We start from the raw sequence: 24,363 nt of genomic DNA on the forward strand, positions 1-24,363 counted from the left end.
GCCGTGTAGCGAATGGTGAGTGTCGAGAAGGACGGAGAGGGAGCCGGGGCATGATAAGACTGTTACACTGCTAAAAGTAACTTGGGCCAACGATGCCGACCAGTCTCCAACGAGATTGGGTGGTTGATCAGCGACTGTAGCCGTGTTTCTCTCTTCTTTTTCTTTTGGGTTTTTTCTCCGCTTAAGTCTCATCGAGGAGTGGAGATCGAGTATGGAGCTAGACTCTTTGTCCTCTGAAAAGTACTTTCTGGTTAGGATTGTCTGTGATGGGAAGAACATCACGCGGTATATCAGCATCGGGAATTGTCCCACCATGAATCGATTCTCCATTCTTGCTTTTATTCCCCATTCCTGCTAAGATAGTGCAGAAGTCTCCAGGAACGGGTGTTGACGTTGCTACGATATTCTCTCTGCTGTGGTCGTCGTGTTAAAGTACAGAGTTTCGCTTCTATCCCTATACTTGTGCTTGTGGGTGATCAACGTCGAGTTGTGGGCTTGTGGGTTTGTGTGGAGACCGTGGAAACTCGGCGGAAAACTTCCTTTCAACTAATTTGCAGGCTGAACACTCTGGAAGAAGAGCAAAGAGAAAAGAAAAAAGCCAAGTACAAAGCAGCCAAGATCCTTCATTCATCGATGAATCAACAATCATCTCAATTTTCCGTAAGTAACTACGGAGTAACGCCTCAAGATTCAGATAGGCTCATTTCCTTGGGGAAAAGAATCTTATCCGCAGTACTGATCCGGATCGGGCCAGAGGTCAAAGCCCTGGGGCCACGGGATTTAACTCATTATTAACTAGCTAGTGCTTGCTTAGTCTTGTCCACAGCAGAGCAGAGATGCTAGATAGTTATCGAGCTATCTACCCAGTTGTCTCTGTTATCATGACATTTCAATCAATCCTCAGCTGGCCTTTCCATCCAATACCATTCAGGCTGGGAAATATGTATCTCCTGCAAGCCATTTAAAAACCACCCTATGATCTATCATCGATCCCGGCGATCTGACACGTGAACAAGTAAAGATAGGCGATCTCCGAAGCTGTACGTATGCGAGTATGGGAGCTGATGCTACCTCGATATGTGCGAGGCGTTTTTGTTTTAGGAGTGCCAGAGAGCGGTCAATCCATTACACTTTGCTGGTCTTGCCGTTGGAGCACTGTAGAGTGTAGGCTGACAGACTCAAACTCGAAACATAAAGGTTAATCATAATAATATGTACCTAACAATTGTTCGAGTACCGTGGACAATGGAGAGGCACCGATGGTTGGGACTGGAGAAACTGGCATGATATGATATGATATGATATGATATGATATCAACCACGGGTTCACGCCATGATTATCAAACCCCCCTAAGAACGCCACTACTGTAACCTCCAACGGGCGGTTCCAAGGTTACATCCAATTCCAGCCCCAGAAGTCAGTTTTGCTCCGAACAGACGGAAACCTGACCTCGGTCTAGGGGATAAATCCGGATTCACACACTCCAACCCAGATAGATCACTTGGTGATAACGCATAGGTAATTGATTCTCTCACATTGCCTCACCACCACGTGTTCCCCAGATTTTTTTTTTCTGTGTTCAAGTGAGAATGTCGATTGGATTCTCAACCAGGCTCAGGCTGCCAGGACCAGGCATGCATGGACTCCGACGGAGGCCAAGTTCCCAGCGTCTTATCCTTCAGGACCGGGGATAACTTAAATAGATTGTTAGAAGGAATACTAATCAATAATCTGGTCTACATCGTATGTACTAGATAGATAGCTAGGTGATAGATATTTCGATCAGGCGATCATATCACTTGTTGTATTGAACAGGGGACAATCTGCCACATTTCATCCTTCGAGTAGATATACAGAGTAGAGTACAAGACCAGACAAGACAAGACAGCGTCCCCATCTTGTTCACCTCACTCTGTTCACACTTCACAGTCTAAGGTTAAGGTTGAGGATCCTCAGCCAGTCCAAAATAATGATGCGCGAGCCTAAGGCAGAACTGCGCTTTGCATTATTGGTTGTAGCGACTGGCCAGTCCGTCACCAGCGGGCACAGGTGGGGATCCTCCAGGACTTGCCCCTCCCAGTTGTTAATACTCCGTAAGCCATCAATTGAACGCAACTGTCCATCTAACCATCCGAGGTACTCACATTATCCTTTAGAGAAGAGATAATAACTAGTTACAAGAGGTCATTCTTCAAGTGGACGGATTTCATCGAATTATACAAGAATATAGATATATACATACGCCAGTGACTGTCTTCCAGAATGGGTTCGAATGATACCGAGTGGGAGCTGGAGGAAGGCATTCCTCAGGTCGAAGACCCCTTCATCCAGCAGTATCTCAAGGGTCGTCATTCCCTGGTTCAAGAAGAGCAGAAGTTACGCCACGGTCAGTCCTCGTGCATATATATGCCGGGATTGTGACCACCGAAGAGTTAACACTGTCCAGATGCCAACCTTCGCAAGGCCCTTTCCCCGCTGGCGATCAAGGCAAGCAAGATCGTCTCCAAGATCCGTGAGCGGGAACTCAAAACGGTCTGGTCCAAGGACTTGAGCGAGAAGGAAGCCCATGAAGCCGATGAAATTCTTTACCCCGGGGTGATGTTCCACCTGGCCAGGGGAAAGATGGAAACTACCGATCTATGGAAGATCGTAAACAAAATGCCCAAAGGTTCCCTTTTACATGCTCACATGGATGCCATGTTTGACATCGATTTCCTGATCGAGCAGGCGTTTGCCACTCCGGGAATACACATGGCGGCCCCGCAGCCATTACTCACTCCGAAGGATTTTGAAAAAGCCCCGTTTTACCTTCAATACTCGTCCCGACCAGTGGAAGAGTCGGCGGAGAAGCCACTGGTGTGGTCGTCTTCCTACGAGGCATCAACCTTGCTCCCATTGCAGAGGGTCGCTTCATCCTTTCCGAACGGTGGAGAAGCTGGCTTTCGTGAATGGCTGAAGAGTCGCTGTGTCATAGGCCCAGAACATTCATATTACCACCATCACGGAGTTGATGCCATTTGGGAAATCTTCAGGCGCTCGTTCCCCATCATCAACTCTATTCTCAATTATGAGCCGATCTTTCGCGCATGCCTGCGTCGCATGTTCGAACAGCTCGCCACAGACGGGGTTCGCTACGTGGATTTCAGAATTGGCTTTGTCTTTAAATACCGGCGACAAGGGTGTGACAAGCCCGAAGACGGATACATGGAATGGTGCCGTGTCTTCAAGGAGGAGCTGGAACAATTCAAGGCCACAGAAGCAGGGCGACGATTCTATGGCGCCCGGATTATCTGGACTACCCTTCGTCTCTTTGGCAACAAAGGCATCACCGAAAGCATGAAGCAATGCATCGAGACCAAACTTGCCTATCCAGACGTGATCTGCGGTTTTGACGTGGTGGGACAAGAGGACCTGGGCCGACCACTGGTCGATCTTGTCCCAGTCCTGTTCTGGTTTCGCAAGCGTTGCGTTGAAGAAGGCGTAAACATACCCTTCTTTTTCCATGCAGGAGAATGTCTCGGCGACGGCGACCAGACAGATCACAACCTGTTTGATGCGATCTTGTTAGGCACCCGACGGATCGGACATGGATTCTCCCTCTACAAACACCCCTTGCTCGTCGACCTCGTGAAGGAGAAGAAGATTCTCATCGAGTGCTGTCCGATCTCTAACGAGATTCTGCGTCTTACCAGTTCCATCAAATCCCATCCCCTTCCTGCCCTTCTCGCGCGCGGTGTCTCCGTTTCCCTCTGCAACGATGACCCGGCAATTCTTGGACACGGCCAGAATGGTCTGACCCATGACTTCTGGCAAACACTGCAGGGCCTCGAAAACATGGGTCTTACAGGGCTTGCTATGATCATAGAAAACTCCATCCGCTGGAGCTGTTACGAAGATCAGACGACTGCGGAATGGCTGGCAGAGATTGAAGATGGGATCCTAGGTGATGGCCTGAAGGCTACACGTCTGAAGGAATGGTATGAGGATTTCCAGGAATTTTGCGAGTGGATCGTATCGGAGTTTGCGCATGTTGACGTCGACGAGTGATGGTAAAAGTCCATGATGGTTTGGTCTCCCTTTCCCATTTCTTTATTCTGTACGTAGAGGCGCCGGTGTGTATGGGTTAGATGAGAACAACATGAAAACACCATCAAGTAGAGTATCATTTCCAACTTGCGATGCCATGCTCTATTAGACATGTCATATGAGGTGTCATGAATACCTTGAAGGCTTATGGAGTCTGGACACTAATTGAGTCGATCAAGGCTTGTCTGACCCTCCACCACGTGATTGCCGACGACACAGTTGGTTTATTTCCGATTGGGGTCAGTCAGCAAACAGTCAACAGAGGAAACTTGGTGACATTTCAAGTCGAGTACCAATGTAGAACACTCCGTCCAGAGGATGGATGCCAAGTGACTTGCATCACTGGATGAGTTTTGTTGTGAAGAGGCTGATATGATTGCCTGACCCTATCCCAAATAGGAATAACCATGCCAGTTTCCCCAGGCATCTTCAATCCTTGGCGTATCCCGCAAACTGTTGAGGGGTGCAAACTGCAAAGACGATGGAGGTAGAATCAACATCAGTTGCCACTACCACCGAAGCGGCAAAATAGTATTGGAGCCCCGTTTCAGTCTGGTCACTGCCTGTTTCTCTACACATGAGTGAAATTAGAGGCTGTCGAAGGCTGTCGGTCAGTATATCAAGGTGTGAGTTGTCAATGTGTGATTTGTTTGGGCTCCGCCTTAGCTCCGCCTGACTAGTGCTGTGGTTGATCATCGCTATCTATCTATCAACACTATCAGTATCAGCACCCCCCAGGAACGTCATCCTATCCGGGGATTAACATTTCATTCAAACAGTCAACTGTTCGACATCAACTCTCCCCTTTGTGGGATTCCCCCATACAACTAGAGCAGGGACCTTTTCTTTTCTTTTGCCTTTTTTTCTTATTATAATTCCACTCCGATGACATTCGACATTCTTAGATGAGCCGCCGGTTGGCTCCTGTCGCCCAACGATGGCCTACTTCCTACCTTCCTTCTTCCAGAAACGGCTGCTCAGATATGCCTTGTCCCGCTTGGAGCTCGTTGATACCGAAGCTCTCGACCTGGACAGTCTGGGTATCCGATGGGGACAACGGAGCAGCGTCGAGTTACGGGACATAGGTCTGAAGCTTGAGGTGAGTGCTACTTGGCAGGCACGACATACCACTTTACGGCATCATCCCCTGCATCGAGGTGGCGAGCTGGACTGCTAATCCTTTTTTCCGTTGGCTCCTTGAACAGAAACTCGCTACTATCCTTCAGCTACCTCCCTCAAGCGAACTGCTCAGTGCCAAAGTCCGTTTCCTGAAGATCACCGTCCCCGCCGATATTTATAGTAGCGGCATCATCTGCGAGGCTAGCGGCATCGATGTACATCTTCGATTACCGCCGGAAGAGTCATCCCGTGCTACCAAAGAGGGAGAACAACCTCACCGGAAGTCACTCGAAGCCGTTCAACACGATCCGAGTGGCGATCACATCCTTCCCACCCCGGCCGATCTCGCGCAATCCTTCCTCGAAGCCGAACCGAAAGAGGAGAAGGACGAACTACAAGCTGCCATCACATCACGATCTCAGGTACTGCATTGCACGGCAACGTCTCTCAATGATGATGAGGAAGAACTCGGTCTTGGTGATGAGGGCGTATCGCTGCCCAGCTTTGTTGCTGCTTTCCTGAAGGGCGTTGGGGAGCGGTTGCAGGTCAAGGTCGATAATGTTTCAATACGGGTTGATATGGAAACGAAGCAGGATGGGCCGGTCAAGAGAGAACCTGAAGATAAGCCGGATGTCGTGACGGGACTTCTGACTGTTCGAGAGATCACGGTTGGCGCAGTGAGCAGCGCAGCGTCGGGTAAACCTGACGAGATCCTACCTTGTAGGCGAAATAGACCGATCTCCATCTTCGATATTGACGTGGCTCTGATATCGGAGCCTATCGTTTTCTCAAATTACTCCCGATTTGCTCCGCCCTCATCGCCCACAACTCCTATGCAGCCGCGGGCGAGCGAGCCGGCCAGCAGGGTGCCATCACCATCACCTTTAGATACTCCCGACACTGAATCCGTTCTGGCCATGACCAGATCAACAATATTCGAGCCGCCGGAGAAACACCCGGTTGACGAAACAGAGGAGCCTGCCGTTGGTGGAATGGAAGAGTCCGCGTACACCTCCGACGGACGATTCTCTGATGCCGATACCGATGAAGAGAATCGAAGCGGCAGTTATCTTGAGGACTCCCAACCGTTTCTAGGCGATGATAAACTCTTCGACAATCCAGCATATCTTGACTCGGTTCTTGACGCCCAATTCCAAGATGGTGATGTAGAACCCCCAGAGGATCTGCTATCTTTCCACGAACAACCCGCTTCGAGCAGTGGAACGCCACGCTCTCAGACCCCTGAATTGCACACTAGCTCGAGGTTTGAAGGGTCAGGCAGTGAAACAGATCGTGCTGCAAGATTATCACAACATGGACAAGGATCGTTCAACAACGGATCATTTCGTGACACTCATCACTCTCGCGATGCGACTCCTAGCGTTTCGCAGCTTGTTTCCCATGATAGATCTGCCGAAGCTTCTCATTTGAGAGCAGAGTCAGAGAGACAATCGTCATCCCACGTTTTTGGGCCGCCCTCCGATGCTGGTAGTCTTAGCTCATCTGATTCTGCCAACTGTGGCGAACTCGCCGAGTCAAAACTGTTCTCGCGCGAGGAGGCGCAGAGTATGTACATGAGTGCCATCAGCCAGGGTTCGGATAGAAGCTTCATGCCCAATATCCCGGGAGCATGGGATTCGCCGGAATCGACATTCGTACGAAGGGTCAATACCCACACCCGGCTCGCAGACGCGGCCAGCCCAAGCCGGGTGCAGGAAGATGAGACATCTGTATCAACGCCGAAACTGACTGCTCGAGAGCAATCAGATGCATCTACGCCGCAGCCGTTCAACGAGCAAGATAAGTCATTTTCTCAGCCAATTGAGTCCGCAGCTCCTCAATCTTCGCCCACTCTTGGCAGGTTTTCAGATGTTGCCAAGCGATTCTTGAACATTGATCGAGTATCTATATTGATTCCTGTTGATTTCGACGAGAATTCTACAGAGAGCCCATCTTCAAGTGACAACAAGGGATCAGGAACCCCCGCAGGCGTCCCATCACCTGAGAGCGATATGTTGTCATCCACAATGTATGCGTCCGCGCGACTTCGGAGCGATTCCCTTATCTCTCCCACTTCATTTGAAGGACCTCAGCTCAGGTCGCCACCTCGGCAAACAAACAAAGCGGATCAAAACTTTGTCTCTGGGCACCGGGCAGATGAAATCGTTGTCGAGGTGTCTTCCATAGACATACAATTTGACAATGCTATTGGGTGGCTTGTTGCCAAGGTTGGTCCACGCCTTCTTCGTGCCTTTAGCGGCGATGGCAAGGACATCCCCGTCGCGAGCAATGCACCAGAACCCGTGCAGGCCCGGCACAGCCTTCGTCTTGCCCTCAATAGCTTCTGCATCAAATACCTTGATCACATCCCCGGTCAAACATTTGCCCCTGGAGACGCTGCTTCTCACTTACCGTCTTCTTTCTCGTTGTCCCATGAGGATATAATCCTACGTCTTGCAGCGTCCGGCTTGAACGCGCGCTTTTTGGCTGAGAAGAACACTACGAAGTTTGGGGTAGAGATTTCCAAATTCGCTTTTGGGCTTGCTTCGGATGATCTGATCTCATTCAACGAAAGTTTGAAGATGCGAGAATCGACGAGAGATTTGTTGTCGCCTCTGCATGGCGATATCTCTTTATCTCTGACCAAATCTCCAGACTCCGCAAGCCTGAATATCTCGACACTACCCCTTCAGCTTGACCTCAATGTCCAACGCTTGGAGGAAGTTCTAGGTCGGGTGGGCGGCCTCAGTACTATCTTGGAGGTCGGGAATTCCATTTCATCAGTCTCAAGCGGGAAAAGCGTGAAGAAGGAACCCCCAAGACGAGCCCGTGGCGTGCATTTTGAGAATTCACCGCCACCTGGAGATGCAGTTCAGAACGAATCTCAGCCCTGGAAAGTAAACGCCCGACTCGGTGGAATTGTACTGGACGTTGCAGGAGATACGCACTACATCAGGCTTAAGACGACTGCCGTCAAGGTTGTCAGCCGATTCGAGGGCATTGGTGTGCAGATTGACAAAGCAAAGCTAAGCGGGCCGATACCCCTTGATGAGTCCAAAGATGCGCCAGCCAAAGTCAACTTGACCAACATTCGCGTTGAATTTCTTCACACACCGAAGGAGCCTGATCTAGATCGGTTACTCGCAATCATCACACCGTCAAAAGACAAATATGATGAAGATGATGACATTATGCTAGACACGCTCTTCCGGCAACGAAGACAGGGCTCTGTGCTTCGTACAACAGTTGCCGGCGCATATATTAATATTTCCCGCACCCGTGACCTCGATTCGCTCTCACAGCTAGGTGAGGAATTGGGCAGGTTATCAAGTGTCACCAAGTATCTTCCCGAAGACGATCGTCCAGGCATCCTGACCCTCACACTGATTCGCGAACTGGAGGCTCAAGTTGACATTGGTGGGACTATTGGAACTCTCGCGGCGCATGTTAGAAACGCTGAGGCTGCTTATATTAGTATGCCTTCGCTCATTGCTGCTCAGCTCGGGGCAATCACTCTTGTAAGAAATGGAAGTGAAGAGCTCGTGGGCGAAGCCTTGCCGTTGGGCATCGGCCAAGGCCAAAGCCAGGGTCATCTACCAGTATTGATGGCTCGATATATCGCTGATGAGATGGACCCAACCATCAAGATCAAATCCCATAATTTGCGTGTGGAGTACACAGTACCAGCGATAGTAGCGCTTCTGGGGCTGAGCGAAGAAATGACCCCCGGAGACGTTGCCGCCAACATGGCCAATTCTTTGGCCAGCATTGCGCAATCGCAGCATTTGCAACGGGTTCCTTCCAACTCGTCAGCGGGATCAGAGACCCGACAGGCTCCTTCGAAGTCAAGCAGACTCGCAATCGCGCTTCGAGACTGCGTTATCGGACTCAATCCTCGTGGTGCAGCCGCCAAGGGTCTGATCGTGCTCACCAATGCAAAGTTCTCAGCTGCAATTTCAGATCAGGGGTCCTCAGAAGCGATGCTGGATCTGAAGAAAGCGTCCATCATGATAATCGACGATGTCAAGAACGTGGGGCTTACAGAGAATCTTCGTCGCGGGAGATCAACAATCCCGCAAAGCAATCAAGTGCAGTCGTTCATCGACCTGGGCTTCGTCCCTGTTTCTTCCATATCGTCAGCAATGGCGACAGTGAAACTCACGGCCCCGGATGAGGATGGGACCAAGGCTATAGACGTTGAACTTAAAGATGATTTATTGATCCTCGAGACCTGTGCCGATTCAACACAGACTCTAGTCACTATACTCAACGGATTGCAGCCTCCAACACCGCCGAGTGTGGCTGTGAAATATAGAACTGAGGTCCTACCTCTTGAGGATATGCTCGCCTCCTTTTCCGGGGATGCGTTCACAATGGATTCGCCTCATGATCAGGCAGGAGTTTCCGAAGTCTCTGTCAGTGCTGCACCCGATGATGCCGAGCCACGCATCGAAGATGAGCTCGAGTATGTGAGCGATTTCTATCCTGTCAAGCCCGGTACAGGACGCCAAGGGTCGAATGGGGAATCTATGTCCTCAGAGTCAAAAGATCTCCTGGACAGCTTCCACTCACAGTACTATGTGTCGTCCAGTGTTTCTGATCTGGACTTCCGTGAAGACCATTTTGCCCAGCCGTCAGCTGTAGGAGGCACGGCACATCGATGGGATTCCACGCAGAACACATACGGCCTATCCGATGACTCGAAGATTCAGAAGAGTCCGTTGAGAATTCGCGTTCGTGATGCCCATGTTATCTGGAATTTGTTCGATGGCTACGACTGGCAAAGGACAAGAGACACCATCTCCAAGGCTGTGAAAGATGTGGAAAAGAAAGCCACCGAGCGGCGTGCCAGAGCGGGTAGTCGGGCCCCAGATTTCGATGAGGAAGAAGAGTCTGTGATTGGCGACTGCCTCTTCAACTCAATATATATCGGGATTCCCGCCAACAAGGACCCTCGGGACCTCCGTAATGATATCAATCGCAATATTGATGATCTTGTCAGTGAGACAGGCAGCTATGCAACGACGACTACAGTCACTGGAGCCACAATCCGGCAAGGCCAATCGCCTTCTATCAGAGGGAAGAAATTGCGGTTGTCTCGGAGCAAGTATCACAAGATGACATTTGAGCTCAAGGGCATCTGCGCGGACCTCGTCGTCTTTCCTCCGGGCTCAGATGAGACGCAGAGCTCGCTCGATGTCCGTGTGAGGGACCTAGAGATCTTTGACCACGTCCCTACGTCGACGTGGAAGAAGTTTGCGACGTATATGCAGGAGGCTGGGGAGAGGGAAAGCGGGGCTAGCATGGTCCATTTGGAAATCTTGACTGTGAGGCCTGTGCCAGAGCTAGCGGCCTCCGAGATTGTACTCAAGGTAAGCAAGTTGTGGGAGTTGTTGTTGATCCCGATAGAAATGGCCTAACATCTTCATAGGCAACCCTTCTTCCTCTGAGACTACATGTCGATCAGGATGCACTCGACTTCCTCTGCCGTTTCTTCGAGTTTAGGGATGACTCTGCGCCTGCACCGAGTTCCCCGGCTGAGGTTCCATTCTTGCAGCGAGCCGAGATCAATGCCGTCCCTGTCAAACTTGACTTCAAACCCAAACGTGTGGATTATGCCGGGCTCAGGTCTGGTCGAACCACCGAGTTCATGAACTTCTTTGTCCTAGACGGTGCAGACATGGTCATGCGGCATGTTATCATCTATGGGGTTTCTGGGTTTGACAAACTGGGTCAGACTCTCAACGACATCTGGATGCCGGATATCAAGAGGAACCAACTCCCGGGTGTGCTGGCTGGACTGGCTCCCATCCGGTCCCTGGTCAATGTGGGCGGCGGCGTGAAAGACCTCGTCGTGATTCCTATGCGCGAATACCGCATGGACGGCCGGATTGTGCGCAGTATCCAGAAAGGCGCACTTGCGTTCGCGAAGACGACATCCAACGAGCTCGTGAAGCTCGGTGCCAAGCTCGCCATTGGCACCCAGACGGTTCTGCAAGGAGCCGAGGAGCTGCTGACGACACCGAATGCGCCAATACCGGGCTCTGAAGAAGATATGGCGGACGAAGAGGAAGCAAAGAAGATCTCACTCTACGCCGATCAACCGGTAGGAGTGGTCCAGGGTTTGCGTGGTGCGTTCCGAGGCCTGGAGCGAGATCTGCTTCTCGCGCGAGACGCCATCGTGGCCGTTCCCGGCGAGATTGTGGAGAGTGGCAGCGCCAAAGCGGCGGCCAAGGCTGTCTGGAGACGCGCCCCGACTGTCATTCTGCGGCCTGCGATAGGCGTATCCAAGGCCGTTGGGCAGACGCTGCTGGGTGCTGGAAACACCCTAGATCCGAGCAATCGTCGGAAGATGGAAGATGTAAGTGTTGCCATTCTTTTTGGCGGGTATTTGTTTTTTTTTTCTGACGACGGCATGCTAACCTGCTTCCAGAAATATAAACGCCATTAACACCTCTGGCAAGTGGTGGGCCATGAACCGAATGATGAATCGATACTTACGTTGCGTTTGCTCCTTTCTGGACAAGATACCTAACTGCTTTTGTCTTGCTTTCTTTTGCGTCAACGGATTTTTTATTTTCATTGTTGACTTGGAGAGTGAAAGAATGCCTTTTCATTACTACCTTCGGGCTCTTGATTGCGTATATCAGGCGAACTGTTCAGGTCGTGTTGCTATCTTGGTCCTTCGGTTTGCTTTCTGTTTCATATGGGAGATTTCCAGATTGTCACCTCGTATATAATGTTTTGTGTTTTGCAACAGGCGGGTCCTTGACATCTTTTTCTTTCTTTTTTTGCTACGACGAAGATGATTGATTAAATCCAGGCAATGGCCACGAACTTTGATACCTGCTTTCCGGGAGGCACTCCAGCGAGACACCTACTAGATCTGTTCGGGTAGACGATGGTTTTTCACATACTGCGAGAGGCGCAAAATGATTCGAATTCACCATACAAATTTGATGATAGACTGGAATTCTCGGCCGGATCTTCTCTATTCCCCATCATCTTATCGTAGAGTCTCAGCTATTCCGAGTGACGAGTAATCTGATACTGACTACGATTGTGCTTGAGTACATCCGCGAAGCCCTTACTAACAACCAGGTGAGAAGAGACGTGGTGATATTGAGCTCTGGCTCTATGCCCAGTACTCGGGCTACAGCATAGCACATAAGCTGGAAAGTCATGTTCTACGTTCGGCGTACAACTGTCGCCTGTTTGGTCAGGTTTAGTGAGTGTCGTTGGAATCAAGCAGTGTGTATGTCTGAGGATAAGCGACAATGACTTACTTGTATAGTTTGTCTGGCCCTTTCTTTTCCCTTAGGCTACTCATGTTGAGCTTAGCATATTGGAAAGAAAACAATACTTCAGTTTACTCTGCCATCCTCAGCTATCTAAGGATTGGGTCAATGGAAAGTACAATGTAGGCCCTTGTTTTCTCCTACATAGGCCCACAGCATGGAAGAATAAGAATACTCCATGGCTACTTCAATGAAACTATGCTTCAACTTTCAGTGACTCATCTATTCAATTTCACAAAGCCTGAGCTTGCTGAGAAGAATGCCTGTATCTACCTTCAACACATGGCAAATATACCCCAAGGAGATACCAAAAGCCATCCCCTCATGGACCTCTCTGCCAATCGATAGGAACGGAGTGGACTTTTGTGCACCCTTGCTGGACCCAAATGATGTCTACTGAGCTCTGTGCGTCTTCGGAATCTGTTAGATGCGGGATGCGATAGAAATATCTGAAAGATCCTCAACCAACTCATCCTTCCTCTGGGCCGGGAACGGATTCTGGTAGGGCGTTCATTCATACACTGTTCGCTCCTGGGGGTTTCTGATAGGTTTTCAGGAGCCGGGCCATAAATCATCACCTTCCCCTTTCAGGTCCCTGACCCTCAGATCCCGTTTCCTAAGTTTCGACTCATGTCCAAGGAAGAGGTTAAACGGTCTTTCTATCAAAGCAGTAACTCCATGGCCTACGGGGTACGCATTCTCTGACGTTTTCCGTGCTCTTTCAGCTAACCATTCTGCCATGAAGATCATGCAACGCTGAGATCTTCCATCCGTCTCTGACTCTCAATTTGTTCAACGAGAAACACTCCGAATGGCATCCTGTTGAGGCATGGCAGCTCAAACCCAAATATAATCACCCACACGCCATGATCAGCACCATACACGACGTCAATTGAGAAGAGAAGCCGCTGCGTGGGTAGGTTCTTGCAATTCTTGCCGCTATGAAGACGAGGCTGCAGCTGCCTGAGTATTCTGGTTATGTCACTATCGGAGAAGATAGATGAGCCGCTGGGATTGGGCTCAAAGAAGCATCAACTACCCGGTACCATCAGGGTTTTGCATCATTTCCACAATGTGACTACACCTACCATTAGCGCGCCATGTACACAGGAGCTACTGAGGCAGGAAGTAGCTGAGCTAGCTTTTAGTATTAGTGCAAAATAAGTCTCTATTATAGTAAAGTAGCTAACACATCAGACTTAGACACTATTTATCATGCATACCCTTATTGCAGTAGTGATATCACATCTTAGCCATACTGTCCCAGATAATACCACCTACAAGCTAGCCAAGGCTTATTATTAGTAACAGGCTATCAGCTAGTACTCTAAGGAGCTAGCCTTAGGTATTAGACCCTATAATATAGACTTACTATTCTCTATATATCTACTTATAATAGTTATCTTATTCACACTAGATGAGTACAACCCCCAGAAATCATTCATATTCTCTAATAATCCCAGAGCCCTCAGCTAGCTTATTCTGCAGGGCAGTCTGCACCACCTCCTTAGCCTTACCAGGCCCTAGCTGTGCATTAGCATATGGCTGGGTGTATTTATAGATAATATTAAGAAAAGTAAGATCTTTAATAACTATATAACTATTAGCTAGGATGGGCAGGTCTGCACCCAGCAGTCCAGCACTAGTCGATATATGTAGGATTAAAGATATAACCACTGAGGAGTTAAATCTATATCTATAGCTACTGCGCATGCTTACTGTGTTACTTACAGCAGAGTAGTTAATAAAGAGTTTCTCTATATATATAGCTTTTATGGGTTATCTGTTACCTAGTTTCTAGGTACCTGCTGAAGCATGTGCAGGATCAGACTTGGGAAGAGAATTCTGCAGTCATTAACACTCTCCTACTGTACCAGCCAGACACTGGTTTTGCAGTGCTTGCAGAGATGAGATAGAAGTTATCATGGTATATCCCCGTGAGTCTAGTAATTTACCTAAGCATTAGATCCCAGCTCTGACTGATGGACTGGTGGGTTGCTGACTGCTGTTGCAGATCCTTGTCTTCTCGTATGTGGGCCCGCAGCTTGGACGAATACTCCATGCCTACTTTGATGGCAGACGTGGTATAAGATAAGCTACACATGCATGATGTCTTCAGAACTCCATATGTCGGCCATAGCAAATGCTCCATCTTAAGATGATAAGCCCTAAGCCCTATTATTAGCACTTACAGACGGAATATATTGTTGCGTCGACAGAACTGTCAGCTTTCAGCAAATGAGCTTGGTTCCTGAGCTGCTAGCGCATGTAGCAAGCAAAGAATTCTGTGACGGGAAAGGACAAAGCCAAATAGAACGAGAGCAGTTCTTGTCGCTCGTCCCCGTGATCGAAACCGACAATGGTCCAGCTAACACTTGAACAGGGGTTTTCGATCAGCACGAGGCAATGCTGACGATCTCTTCCCCCTCTTCCCAACCTCTCATTGATGGGCGTCGACCGTTAAAAAGTGTTGTGGATGACAGAATCACGAAACTTCAACGATCATGACCATAGTCATCATGATTCCCTATGGGACAAGAACATTCCATGTGATTGGGGGAGCGAGAATTTGAGTCTCACCACCCCAGACGAATAAGAAGCTCAGACGCGGCTTTTGCCTTTACGACGGACTCGTCAATCCCTACAACGCAGCTTAACTCTGTTAGTCCATAGTGCGCAGTTCCGAGAGTCTGAGGAGCAACAACATGAAACGAGAGATCACTTGCAAGTTGCTGCAAGTGCCTGGCAGATTTTCCACTCTCACCAATCCAATGGATCCCACCGGGCTGAGAATAAAAATAACGAGGTGATGGATCATCTTGGTGTGACGACAGGGTGGTTGATTCTCCCCCGGCATTGGGGCCACGTTTCCTGGTGCCCAACTAGAAGAGTGAGCGGTGGTGTGGACAGTTTGTGAGCCATAGAGTTGCTAAAAGGAAGTGCATCTGGACTGTCTGGAGTTCTGTCGAGTGGATGACTGGTCATTGCGTCTGGGAGTGGATAATGAGGCTGTTGAGTGGACGCAGCAGCCAACGTCAAGTCGAAATCCTCGAGGGAGAGAGAGGCGATGCAGACAGCAGGCTGTGACACTGTGACTATTGTGATTTTTCCTTTATTATTATTTTCCTTCTTATTTTTCCTTCCTCCATTTTGATCTGGCATTTATTCTGACGTTCGCTTTTTCTTTCCCCCCCTTTTATTTGTCTAGACCTCCATATTATCGAGATTGTTCTTCTTTCACCTTTGCGACTCTTTTCCCTCTTCTTGCGCCGTTCCTTCTTCTATTTGACTACGCAGAGTCAGGGCAATGAGTCTCTCTTTGTGGTGATTGCCGACCTTATGGTGGGATTATGTCCTGGCCGGATGAACCTCTCAATGCTCCCAGAGAAAAAAAACCTGAATTGTACGCCAGGCGCTCTGCATCATTCTTGTTTCTGTCTTCCGCGCGCTGGCCTGTCGCGGATGAGAATACCGTCCACTACCTTTGACATTGTCCATAATCATGGATACTGCTCAGGGCAATCGCATCTGGCAAGACAGCTACCATGAGCCGCTACGGCTTCGTCCATCGCTGCCCCGGAAATCCTCCGTTCTGGACACTCCTTCGTTACCTTCCACCCCTCTTGATGGCGCCATGCTAAAGCCGGGATATCCGGGAGCGTTGTCGCTACACCATTACCGCAAACATCTCTCCCAAGACGACGGCTTCATCGCCCTTAACCGCAATGAGCGGCAGATTCTGAGACGCAAGAATGCTGCGCACAATCTGAATCAGAGTCAGATGAGCCTGACCCCGCCATTGTGCTCATTCTCCGTCTCCTCTGCGGCGTCGAGCCCACCCCCGCTGTCTCCGTCATACTCGCCGAGCGCTGTATCTCAGAGAAGTGAATACGCGCCGGGAAGACTTGATGACTATCTTTGTATGTACTGCTCGCGCTTTTATCCTTTCTGTGTTGAAGAGCGATGCTGACGGGTATAGTTCCATTCCCATCTAAATTCTCGGGCATAAACACGCCGGAGCCCATGATCCGTCCGACCCCACTGCAAAGCCCGCATCAACTCTTGGTCAGTCCGCCGTCAGGAGCTCTCAAACTCTTAACCCTCCGATCTAACAATGATAGGACACTTTCCGAGCAAGGCTGGCCAAGTTCCCCGAGCCGCAGGAAGAGCCCTTCATACCCAGACATGCCAAAGCCCGCTCTGATTCAATGTTGCTGGAACTGCGAAAACCAGCCGCAACAGTGGAGCACCAGGGGGCGTCGTTCGAGATCCTCAATCCGCACGACTCCCTCAAATTCGCCCGCATAGTCTCCTACATCGAGGACGTGGATAACTCCTCGCTGCGGGAATCGTTCACTTCGACAGATGCGCGCAGCGGAACCCTGATCTTGGAGCACGATGGGCCCGTTGATAAGAGCTTTGATCATTATATCCCTGACGAGGAGGAGCAGAAAGTCCGCGATGAACTCGTCGGGGATTCACCCCACCAGCCCATGCCGTCCATCTCGGAGCGCCTGGAACGGACAGAGTCCGATGTCTTCCAGGCCCAGAACTGGAGTTCAACTGCGCAGTCTAGGCCGGTGACAGGCCATTCCTGTGAGAGTGAACTGGGGGAACCGGGGTCTTCTGTTTTCGTTTCCTATGATGACAGCGGCTGGATGGGCACCATGGAAGATATTCTCCAGACCAAGTATAATGATGAAATGCAGCGGCGCAGATCACTAAGGAGGTCTTTTTCAGGTCGCAAAAAGAAGGGGAGGATTACTTCGTTCAAAGGCTTCCGCCGATTACGTGGATTGGCTCGACGTCTCTTCCGGTGATGGTGATGGTGATGTATATTCTATACGCTGTTGGGATTTGGGGATGGGCGGATTTTATTCGGAAGACAGCCCGGAGCTGTTGTTGAATTTCCTTTCGTGATAGAGCCATCGTTTCCTATATTTAATCTGACGCAGCAGTGTGCCCTTGCTATACAACAGCCCCTTGTGCACAAGGTGCAATGTTCAACAAAAGTCATACAAGCATCGCCATTCTGACGTAGTCACTGCCCTCTCCATCACCTCATCTCATACAAAGACACCACTGCTCCTGGCATCAACACGCATAGCCCCCCTTCCCTCAACCAGCAAGAGCAAACCAGCCATATTCAACTATAACGAACGAATGAAAAGAAAAAAAAAAAAATGCCCACCCACCCAACCGCCCTCGACATCATCCACTCCCAAAACCTCACCCACGCCCTCCCCGACAAAGTCATCCTCATCACAGGCTGCTCATCCGGCATCGGCGCCGCAACCGCCCGCGCCCTCGCCCACACAGACGCAACCCTCTTCCTCGCCGTCCGCGACATCCCCAAAGCCCAACACGTCCTCGCCGACCTCCTCACCCCGGCCCCCGAATCCAGCACCAACAGCACAATCCACCTCCTCCCGCTCGACCTCGCCTCGCTCACCAGCGTCCGCCACGCAGCCACCGAGTTCCTCCGCCACAGCGACAGACTCCACATCCTCATCGCCAACGGCGCGGTCATGGCGACGCCGCCGGGCCGCACCGCCGACGGCTTCGAGACGCAGTTCGCCACCAACCACCTCGGCCACTTCCTGCTGTTCGCGCTGCTGGCGCCGGTGCTGCTGCGGTCTGCGACGGAGGACTTCCACGCGCGCGTGGTGGGCGTGACTTCGTCCGCGCACCGGAAGAGCGGGGTGGATTTTGAGACGCTGGGTGTGAGTCTCCGCGGGAACGGGGACGGGGACGGGGACGGGTATGATCCCGCGCGCGCGTACGCGCAGAGCAAGACGGCGAATATCTACATGATGAATGAGATTGAGAGGCGGTTTGGCGCGCGCGGGCTGCATGGCCTGAGTGTGCATCCGGGGGATATCTTCACGGGGCTGCAGAAGCATGTGGATGAGGAGATCCTGAGGGAGTGGCGGAGGCCGGAGATGAAGCCGTACTTGAAGACGGCGGAGCAGGGGGCTGCGACGGTGGTTGTGGCCGCCGTGGGGAGGGAGTGGGAAGGGAGAGGGGGCGTGTATCTGGAGGATTGTAGGGAGGGGGAGCCCGCGCGGCCTGGGTGTCGCGCTGTGGACCCGGGGTACGCAATGCATATTTGGGATCAGGAGAGTGCGGAGAGGTTGTGGGAGGAGTCCCGTCGGATGGTCGGGGTGCATGACGACCGGAAAGGAAACGATATATAAGCGTGAAAGTGATGAGAAGTAAGAGAATAAGCAAAAGGTTGATTGATACCGGAAAAGAGAAGTATGTACAGTCCGGAATATCTATCTTTAAATATGTACATTGAAAAAAGATAGTCCTCGCAAGGACGTGTAGCCTAGAGAATCGTGTGCGGTGCCTTTTCGACCATCGAGGCCAAGGCAGCACTCACAAGGCTTTTCCTTCTCAGACCCTGCTCGCTTTTCTTACAATGATCCCGGCTGGAGGACAGGCAGTAGCTTTTTTCAATCCGGTGCGACGAGAGAACGCCGGCGCTGCTCTTCCTTCGGTTTCGGTTCTCCAACACTGATGCATCAGAGAGTCCGGAGCCGGCAGCTATCGGTCGATAACGACTGCGGCTTAGCGTGACGGCCCTTCTGCGGGGTGACAGTTGGGGAGGGAGCGAACTCGGGTGACAATCGTCCTCGTTGAACGCAGCGAATTCCGCCGCCTCCTCTTCAGAAAGAAGAGCCCTGCGAATGGCATCGACGTCGGACGGATTGCATTGCAGGCGGGATATATGCTGTCGGTGTGCTCGGATGTTCGTCGTGTCTAGCCCACTGTTCAACAGTGGTTCACCCACCCCACCTTCGAAGGATCCCAACAAGGGTGACTGCTGATGAGGAGACAACGATGGTGACAAAGAAATCATCGATGACGAATCACAATATCCCTCATCATCGTGGTCCGTGTCCGGAGGTGTGAGGAAGTAACCATGAAATGGAGCCGATCCCGATCCCGATCCCATATCCGATACCGACCGAGGGGTGGATGGGGAAGCCGGCACGTCATCCTGCCGTTCGTCCCGGGACTGACTCTGGATAGTATGCTCGTGAAGCTTCCTCGTCAACGTGCCGATAGAGAGGCGCTTGCCGTCGTACGCAGAAAACGGCACGGATGTAGGCGGCTGAGGGGAACGGAAGTGGGATGACCGCGAACGATGTAGATTTCGAGGGAATCGGTGCGATGATGTTGATCGAGGCGAAGGACATCGAGAGGATAATGGAGAAATCAAAGAACTATCACAATCGATCATGAGTCGATCGTCACCGTCGAACGCTAGCCGCGGGGGCCTTGTGGACGACGGCGAAGAGAAAGAGAAGTCCTCGAACATGATGCCGTACTCCGCTGGAATGACCTGCGCACCGATGGTGTTTTTTTTTTTTTGTCTTTTTTGGTGAAACCCCGTTGTGTCCGTCGGGTTCGTCTTGTTCGTGAGAGATAGATGATGAGGGTTTAAGAATATCACCAGGTCGTGAGGTTCAGGCTGAGCGCGTCTCGGGGCAACTTATAAGGCGTTACACTGTGGGAGTGGCCACTTCGGATAGAACCCGTCCGGCGATTGGCGACGGAAAAAAAGAGACAAACGCTAGACAAGGGGTGGGTGGAAAAAAAGAAAGAAAAAAGAATGTCTTGGGGGGCGTCTAAGACTCTTAGCCAAAGAAACACCCGAACCCTGGGGCAAAAACGAATGGAACGGCGAAGGCCGTGGGGGGATTAACCAGAGAGAGCGGCCTGAGGCTGTCTCACCGGCGGACGGAAAACCACAGGCGGAAGAAGATTCACCTTGTCGCGGTCAATAATGGCTCATGAGAAGAGAGAGAGAGAGAGAGAGAGAGAGAAAAAGAACACAAGATTATTTAAGGATTCTCTCCTTGAGATTCTTGCAAGCTGCCCCCTTTTCTCCCCCCATCTTCCATGGGTTATATTGAGTACTTTTGTTCTCTGTTCTTGTTTAATTTGAATCCTCACAGGAAGAGCCAGAGGGTTCTCCGTGCTTGATGCCTCAGGGGTCCAGACCCGCTGACTCAGCCCCTGTTGCTTTTTTTGCCTCTCATCCGGTTTCACGGCCACGTTCATCGCACTCGTCCTTGGTGTTTGGACTCGTCTCTTCAGGCTCATGAATCGCATTGGTGAAGAGAGACTGGCTGCTGATAGATAATTGATGACATCTGCTCTTCATCACCAAATTCTCACTTCATGATGCAGAGATTGATATTAGATACTGTTATTCACCAGGATCTCCGGGATATCAACTGGCTCTGGAGGACTTCATCTGACGGCTCATTTGTGATTAGTCGAATTATGCAAGAATATCAATCTATGCATCCTGCAAGGCCTAGTCTAGCATTGGATTATTAGGTAGACCTACTCCGTAGTAGGTATCTACTCTGTACATTTCTACATATACTCCGGAGTACCTAGTTATGGTGCGAAGATCTGCAACGGTTTGGCCCTTAACCAGTCAACGTCTTTTGATTAGTGGGCTTGGAAAGAATCCAATTATTGGCATCCATAGAGACTACATACACAGTAAATACTAATAATGACTCAAGTCCTCATAGTCTCATACTTACACCTCGTGGAATAGCTAAGACGCCCTGTCAGTATCTACTTTCTACTGCAACACGTCTAACAGAGCCCTTCTCACGCGTTTGATCTGGCCAGTTCACATCAACCGGACGCGGTGGACCAAGTCTGATATCACAACCGAAACTATTTGCTTCTAGCAGGGTTGATCCACCGATGAACATTGTTTCTTGGTTTCTGGCGGATTCCATGATCCTGTCTCTCGTTTGCATTGTTTCTGGTTGCCCTGCGCGTTGACCACTCCAGCGCCGCCTGTAACCGAGCCCCTGGCTGCTCTCTATTTCCCTTGGCGACAATAATAGAACCTCGGTAGCGAGACGACATAAACGAAAACTCCAGATGAGTCTTAGGAGCAGACAACTGAAATTGGGTAGTAATCTCTTCTGAAAAGGGCCTTATCGGACTAGGCCTGTGCATCAGAATTGAGAACTTGCGCATAGTTATATGATATTCTCTAGAGGTCGATTCAGGCTCCTTAGCTCCTTGATTGATATGTTGCAAATGATCTTCTTACCAATAATAATAATATCTATCTATGTAGCATTGAGAGATAGATCTAAACGTCCACTGACTCCATGCATATACATATCTGACTGTTGGTTCCCGAGCAGCTTACGAGGCTGTAGTGGCTTGCATGCAATGGAGCCGTCGGATATCATCTAATTACAGGACGACATCGAGTCTGCCTCGGATATGAATGCGTCTTCTGATATGCAACCGCATGATTAAAACACCAAAAAAAAATAAGGTTACTGAGAGGCGTGGACAAGAAACTGTCATACCTTTTGTAGGCCAGACTGAAGACAGCAGCGGAATCCACCAGCCGTGATCCGATGCTGCCTCCCATAAAGATTTCCCCGCATAGATAACAGACAGGGTGGTTTGAACTCAACTCAGCAAACAACCATCACGGATTCACGCTCCCAGACATGGCTGCCCTACTGAAACAACCCTTGAAGCTGGCCTTGGTGCAACTAGCATCAGGTATGCTACGTTAATCGTCCCATACAAATTCTCATCAAACCGATGCTAATTATGTACTCCGATCATAGGTGCGGACAAGGCCGCTAATCTCGCTCATGCCCGAACCAAGGTCCTAGAGGCTGCAAAAGCAGGGGCAAAGCTCATCGTTCTTCCCGAATGCTTCAACTCGCCATACGGCACGCAGTACTTCCCGAAATACGCCGAGACACTCCTCCCTTCACCTCCCACCGAAGAACAATCCCCCTCATACCATGCGCTGTCGGCCATCGCTGCCGAAGCCAAGGCTTACCTGGTCGGAGGAAGTATACCTGAACTGGACACGTCGACAAAGAAATACTACAACACCTCCATGGTCTTCTCGCCAACCGGGTCTCTCATCGGCACACACCGCAAGACACATCTCTTCGACATCGACATCCCTGGCAAGATTACGTTCAAGGAGAGCGAGGTTCTGTCGCCGGGAAACCAGCTGACTGTTGTTGATCTTCCCGAGTACGGCAAGATCGGTCTCGCCATCTGCTACGATATCCGCTTCCCGGAGTCGGCCATGATCGCGGCGCGCAAGGGGGCCTTTGCACTCATCTACCCCGGTGCCTTCAATATGACTACCGGGCCCCTCCACTGGGCGCTTCTGGGTCGCGCTCGCTCGGTTGACAACCAGATCTATGTGGCCTTGTGTAGCCCAGCTCGGGACACGAACGCATCTTACCATGCATGGGGCCACAGTCTGATTGTCAACCCCAACGCGGAGATTTTGACCGAGGCCGAAGACACAGAAACGATCGTCTACGCGGACCTGGATAATGATTCTATCCAAAACACCCGGAAGAGCATTCCAGTCTACGCCCAACGACGTTTTGACCTCTACTCGGATGTGAGCGCAGAGAAATGACAAACATAACCAGATCTGGGACGGTTGGGGCCTTTTTTTTCAAACGAGTCAAAGATAGCATAGCAGAGCCATGAAACGAATCATGAAGCAATAGAATTTCAACCATATAAACAGGGTGCGATTGAAATAATGGGAATAATTTGGGATATCTATCTGTCTACTGCTACAACGTACATCGTTGTTACTGTTGACGATGTCCAGTAATCGAGGGAGCGGGAGATGTAGCACCACGTGACCTATTTCCAACCAATCAGCGCTCCGCCAGTCGATAAGCGAGCCACAATGGAATTTCGACCACCAAAAAAACGACAATCCGAAATTGTCCCAATTCCTTCGTCAGTCGACCACATCGCCAACGACAGCCGACCATTCTCTGTCAGCTCATTCAGTCAGTATCAATCCAGCCTTTTCCGCGTCGCGCATTCAGTCTGTTGAGAACTGAAGAAAACTGACTTGTGCTTTTTTCTTCCCGCATTTTTAGAAATGTCCAGCACCGTCCAGACCGGCAAGAAGACTCGCTCGGCTATCGCCGACGTTGTCACCCGCGAGTACACCATCAACATGCACAAGAGAGTACGTTGAAGAAGAAGCGCCTTTGCTTTACATTTCCCTTTGCACATGCAATTCTCGATCAAAGCGATCGACTGCGACCTTGCGGAACCCAAGAGGACGAATCACGCCCGAGGGCATGGACGGAGAACAACTTCAACATCTGGGGACTCTCGAAACCAAACAACCTTGTGTGGAGGGGAAATCCGCTGCAGAAGAGCTTGTGCGAGACAAGAGAGAAAGAACAATTGGGATCATAAACGATGAAACCAAAACCCAGGATAAGAGGAGGAGATACACACATACAAAAGATACCCACAAAAAAAGAAGAAATAGTTTGATGAAGTCCACCTCTATGGCCGCAAATAGCATCTTCGCAGATTCACTCTCTACCAGATGGCATTTGGGCGGAAGACTAATTTCTCTTTTTTTTTGCACCTCTTATAGATGCACGGTGTTACTTTCAAGAAGCGCGCTCCTCGTGCTATCAAGGAGATCCGCGCCTTCGCTCAGCAGGCCATGGTAAGTTCTCCCTGCTGTATATCATGTTGTCGTTTCCTGGCAACCTGTCCCGGTTTCCCCAGGCTAACCTTTGCCCTCTTTTTTTTTCTTCTTCACGATACAGGGCACCACCGATGTCCGCCTCGACCCCCAGCTGAACAAGAAGGTCTGGGAAGCCGGTGTCAAGGGTGTTCCCTTCCGCCTCCGTGTCCGCATCTCCCGCAAGCGTAACGACGAGGAGGGCGCCAAGGAGAGACTCTACTCCTACGTCCAGGCCGTCAACGTCAAGGAGGCCAAGGGTCTGCACACCTCCGTTGTTGACGAATAAACGGATCGCTCACGGGTCGGGT

At 50.5% G+C, this 24,363-nt stretch overlaps 7 protein-coding genes across 7 annotated transcripts, besides 4 other annotated features; 6 read left to right on the plus strand and 1 right to left on the minus strand.

Moving 5' to 3' along the window:
* The first annotated feature begins 1,283 nt into the window (after positions 1–1,283).
* Positions 1,284–1,314: a microsatellite.
* Positions 1,284–1,315: a microsatellite.
* A 948-nt stretch (positions 1,316–2,263) lies between these two features.
* ACLA_086440 (putative CECR1 family adenosine deaminase) lies at positions 2,264–4,048 on the plus strand (the record flags this gene model as incomplete). Its single annotated transcript, XM_001268370.1, has 2 exons — positions 2,264–2,387; positions 2,448–4,048. 2 exons carry the CDS (start codon positions 2,264–2,266, stop codon positions 4,046–4,048), a joined length of 1,725 nt encoding a protein of 574 aa, XP_001268371.1.
* A 976-nt stretch (positions 4,049–5,024) lies between these two features.
* atg2 (putative autophagy regulatory protein Atg2) lies at positions 5,025–11,657 on the plus strand (the record flags this gene model as incomplete). The annotated part of the gene is made up of 4 exons (XM_001268371.1): positions 5,025–5,186; positions 5,293–10,578; positions 10,638–11,567; positions 11,640–11,657. 4 exons carry the CDS (start codon positions 5,025–5,027, stop codon positions 11,655–11,657), a joined length of 6,396 nt encoding a protein of 2,131 aa, XP_001268372.1.
* A 4,349-nt stretch (positions 11,658–16,006) lies between these two features.
* ACLA_086460 (oxidoreductase, short-chain dehydrogenase/reductase family) lies at positions 16,007–17,324 on the plus strand (the record flags this gene model as incomplete). The annotated part of the gene is made up of 3 exons (XM_001268372.1): positions 16,007–16,424; positions 16,484–16,569; positions 16,626–17,324. 3 exons carry the CDS (start codon positions 16,007–16,009, stop codon positions 17,322–17,324), a joined length of 1,203 nt encoding a protein of 400 aa, XP_001268373.1.
* A 363-nt stretch (positions 17,325–17,687) lies between these two features.
* On the plus strand, positions 17,688–18,701 carry ACLA_086470 (short-chain dehydrogenase; the record flags this gene model as incomplete). The annotated part of the gene is made up of 1 exon (XM_001268373.1): positions 17,688–18,701. One exon carries the CDS (start codon positions 17,688–17,690, stop codon positions 18,699–18,701), a length of 1,014 nt encoding a protein of 337 aa, XP_001268374.1.
* Positions 18,702–18,835: 134 nt separating this feature from the next.
* Positions 18,836–19,709, minus strand: ACLA_086480 (uncharacterized protein; the record flags this gene model as incomplete). The annotated part of the gene is made up of 2 exons (XM_001268374.1): positions 18,836–19,532; positions 19,657–19,709. 2 exons carry the CDS (start codon positions 19,707–19,709, stop codon positions 18,836–18,838), a joined length of 750 nt encoding a protein of 249 aa, XP_001268375.1.
* Positions 19,710–20,308: 599 nt separating this feature from the next.
* Positions 20,309–20,338: a microsatellite.
* Positions 20,313–20,345: a microsatellite.
* A 1,671-nt stretch (positions 20,346–22,016) lies between these two features.
* ACLA_086490 (carbon-nitrogen hydrolase family protein) lies at positions 22,017–22,963 on the plus strand (the record flags this gene model as incomplete). Its single annotated transcript, XM_001268375.1, has 2 exons — positions 22,017–22,071; positions 22,140–22,963. 2 exons carry the CDS (start codon positions 22,017–22,019, stop codon positions 22,961–22,963), a joined length of 879 nt encoding a protein of 292 aa, XP_001268376.1.
* A 483-nt stretch (positions 22,964–23,446) lies between these two features.
* Positions 23,447–24,341, plus strand: ACLA_086500 (60S ribosomal protein eL31; the record flags this gene model as incomplete). The annotated part of the gene is made up of 3 exons (XM_001268376.1): positions 23,447–23,536; positions 23,960–24,034; positions 24,138–24,341. The coding sequence occupies 3 exons, from the start codon at positions 23,447–23,449 to the stop codon at positions 24,339–24,341; spliced, it is 369 nt and encodes a 122-aa protein (XP_001268377.1).
* Between the last annotated feature and the right edge of the window lie 22 nt (positions 24,342–24,363).

Source organism: Aspergillus clavatus, genomic scaffold (genome assembly GCF_000002715.2).
Source record: "Aspergillus clavatus NRRL 1 1099423829806 genomic scaffold, whole genome shotgun sequence".
Classification (NCBI taxonomy): domain Eukaryota; kingdom Fungi; phylum Ascomycota; class Eurotiomycetes; order Eurotiales; family Aspergillaceae; genus Aspergillus; species Aspergillus clavatus.